Source organism: Peromyscus leucopus, chromosome 7 (assembly GCF_004664715.2).
Source record: "Peromyscus leucopus breed LL Stock chromosome 7, UCI_PerLeu_2.1, whole genome shotgun sequence".
Classification (NCBI taxonomy): Eukaryota; Metazoa; Chordata; class Mammalia; order Rodentia; family Cricetidae; genus Peromyscus; species Peromyscus leucopus.
In genome coordinates this window covers 81,649,228-81,652,832 of record NC_051069.1, presented here as the reverse complement: position 1 = coordinate 81,652,832, position 3,605 = coordinate 81,649,228, and the positions used below count along the sequence as shown (strand labels likewise).

The window sequence follows — 3,605 nt, the reverse complement described above, 5'->3', positions numbered from 1 at the left end:
TTATTTACAAAATATTCTTAAGTAGAAAATAATCTGGCAAAATCTACAATCACAATCCTCTAATCATTTCTAATTAGCTTCCAACAAACCAGAAAGGCTCCCTACTCCCAAGTTCTAATTATGTTAGCCTTGCTTACTATGTGTAGAAATACTATTCATAAATTACCTCAATGTATCTCTTAAGCATAAAGTGCTGAAATATACACATGTATATATGTATGTAGCCAGAAAGTTTCTCCTGTTCTGTCCAGGCCCTGAGGTTGGGGGTAATCTCTCCCACCCACATCCTGCAGCTGCTTGGCCCCAAATAAACACACAGAGGCTTACATTATTTTCAAACTATATGGCCTAATGGCTCAGGCTTCTTGCCAGCTAGCTCTTACATTTCAAATTAACCCATTTCTATAAATCTATACTTAGCCACATGGCTTGTGGCTTAAGGGTACTTTTACATCTTGCTTCTCCTGGCAGTGGCTAGCAGTGTCGATCCCACTCTCCTTTTTTCTCTCACTCTCTCTCTCAGATTTTACCTCCTGGCTCCATCCTGCCCTGCCATAGGCCAATGCAGCTTTATTTATCAACCAATCAGAGCAATACATATTCAGAGTACAGAAAGACACCCCCATAGCATATGTATGCCTCCAACATTTAAAAATGGAATCTCACCTACAAAAAAAATAGCAAATTGAGTCCATGCAGACATGTTGGTAACAAGAGAAACTAATTCTCAAACAAAATCTGCTAGCTGGGTCAGGAAATTAGAGCTGCCTGAATAAAAATGAAGTAGAGATGAGTCCATACCTACATGGATTTCTTCATGACACACATGTTATGAATGGCATTACTAGTATAGACTGTGAGGTCACAATATTGTTTATTTTCAAAAATGGCTAAATCTAGAAAAGCTCTTGTGTTAACTGTATCTAATACTCCCCTCCCCAAGTCATATAGATAACAAAATAGAGGAAATAAAATCACCTGGAACACATAGAAGTACCTTATCCATAGAAGAGGGTTATTTACATTGAATTGTGTTATTATACAATATAGTGTTATTTACATTGAATTGAGGATCTATTTCGATGACACTACAGAGCTGGTTTAGAGAACACATCGTGCTAAAAATTAAGGTAGTTACTGGGAAAAGGAAGTAAGTGCCTGTGGTTTTAAGAATGAAGGCATGCAGATAAGATTTACAAAATAAAACAAAATAATAAAAATCTTACAAAATAAGTTTGAGCATGCTTTGATTTTTCAAATAAGCTTGTTAATTATAGTGTGTGTGTGTGTGTGTGTGTGTGTGTGTGTGTGTGTGTGTGTGTGTAAGTACAGAAATGCCCTAGCATGCATATGGAGTTCAGAGAACAACTTGCAAGAGTTGGTTCTTCTTCTAATGTGGGAGTCCCTGTGCATGGAACTCAACTGTTAGGTGTGACAGCAAGCATCCTTACCCTTACTTAACATGAGTACTTCAATTTCAACACATTTTAAACACTTTTCCAGCATAAATTTTCTTTTAAACCCCCCCCCTTTTTTTTTGAAAAGTTAAAAATTCCTTAATTTTTTATTCCTGGTACCACTACCACAATTTACAGGGCAATATACCTGATGTAATGAAAAGAAAAAGAAAAAGACAAAGCTACAACAGATAAAAGACCTCAGGAATGTACATCTAATTGACACTACATTGCATGAATCAATAGCTGCTCTTTTTGCAAACTGTGGCTATGACAGTCCTGAACAAGAAGGGTTTCCTGTTTAAGCTGCAGTAACTTTTCTGACTATGGATCATCACTCCTTCTGTGGCAGATTTTTACAGTTCCTCTAATGCATTTAGGACGACTGTCTCAAAGTAACCTGCAGCTTTCCTGACAACTCCTCGCTCTCTCTCCTGCTAAGAACTGTAGCCCTTTTCTGCTTTTTTTTTTTTTAAAACCTTCTGCTACCATATCCACCACTTCCACCACCAGATCCATAGCCACCACCATAGGGACTGCCTGAGCTTCTTCCACCAAAACTGCCCCCTTTCATGGGCCCATAATTTGATTGCTGTTGTCCACTATAATTTCCAAAGTCATTATAGTTCCCACCACCACCATAGTTACCTCCACCAAAATTTCCTCCTTCATTGTAACCATCGTATCCTCCTCCACCACCACCATATCCACCACCTTGGTTTCCATATCCTGGTCCACCACCACCATAGCCTCCTCTACTACTGTAACCAGGACCACCACCATAGTTGCCACCATCACCTCCAAATCCATTATATCCACCATCACCACCTCCATAACTACCTCTGCTGCCACCACCTCCACCACCATAGCCTCCTCTTCCACCAAAGTTTCCACCACGACCAAAATTACCTCCACCACCTCCAAAGTTTCCTCCATGACCCATGAAGTTTCCAGATCCACCTCCACGACCTCTCTGTGATCCAGCAGACTGCATCTCTTGTTTAGAAAGGGCCTTTTTCACTTCACAATTATGCCCATTAATAGTGTGGTATTTCTGAACAACAATTTTATCAACTGTGTCATGATCATCAAAAGTTACAAAAGCGAATCCTCTCTTTTTTCCACTCTGCCTGTCTTCCATAACTTCCATGGTTTCGATTTTGCCATACTTTTCAAAGTAGTCTCTCAGATTATATTCTTCTGTATCTTCTTTAATACCACCAACAAAAATTTTCTTCACGGTTAAATGGGCACCAGGCTTTACAGAATCTTCTCTAGAAACAGCTCTCTTTGGTTCCACCACATGCCCATCAACCTTGTGTGGCCGAGCACACATTGCAGCATCCACCTCTTCAACACAAGAGTAGGTCACAAAACCAAAGCCCCTGGAACGTTTTGTTTGGGGATCTCTCATTACCACACAGTCTGTAAGTGTGCCCCATTTCTCAAAATGTTCTCTTAAGCTATCATCTGTGGTTTCAAAGCTCAGACCACCAATAAACAGCTTCCTCAACTGTTCTGGTTCCTTTGGATCATGGCCCTCCATTTTGAGACCGGACTCGCCTCTTCCAACTCGAGTTCAATATCTAAAACCCCTTTTTTTACAGTTGAATTACAATACAATATTCAGGCTAACATCTACATGAAATATAATCAATTTTTAAGTTTTATAAAAATAATGAAAGAACGAGCTAATTGTGAAGACAGAATAATGATAATTTTATGGTTGTCAGTGAAAGATCTTCTTTGACCAAGAAGTGCTATGGGTTTTAAAACACAGAACTCAATAAGCAAGAACCACACCACTTGAACCTCCTTTTAAAGGTCTTAAATCCATTTCTATGTTTTCTCCCAAGTAAACCTTGGGATTCATAGATTGCTGATATGCCAGCTTCTATACTTTAAGTGATATTTTTTTAAAGTATATGTTTGCAACACCAAGACATTTCTGTTAAAATGCGTTTTCTTTATTTTATAACTACTTTGCAGAAAAACAATAATTTCATAAAACAGATTTATTGAAACGGTTCCTGTAAATGGAAGCCAATTGTGATGAATTAAGTGTCACCATCCATGGAGTTTCACTGAAGTCAAGGACTGGGTTTTAAGGTAGAATAGAATATGAATTTGAGTAGGGTGACCTTCCCC

General features: G+C 38.7%; 1 protein-coding gene across 1 annotated transcript; it reads right to left on the bottom strand.

The window, feature by feature from the left end:
* Positions 1-1,819: 1,819 nt before the first annotated feature.
* On the bottom strand, positions 1,820-3,037 carry LOC114690956 (heterogeneous nuclear ribonucleoprotein A3). Its single transcript, XM_028865991.2, has one exon. It carries the CDS (start codon positions 3,001-3,003, stop codon positions 1,930-1,932), a length of 1,074 nt encoding a protein of 357 aa, XP_028721824.1. The 5' UTR covers positions 3,004-3,037; the 3' UTR covers positions 1,820-1,929.
* Positions 3,038-3,605: the final 568 nt, after the last annotated feature.

Bases quoted from the DNA above. Each gene is read 5' to 3' on its own strand.
- LOC114690956 (XM_028865991.2), bottom strand. From the start codon at position 3,003: ATGGAGGGCCATGATCCAAAGGAACCAGAACAGTTGAGGAAGCTGTTT.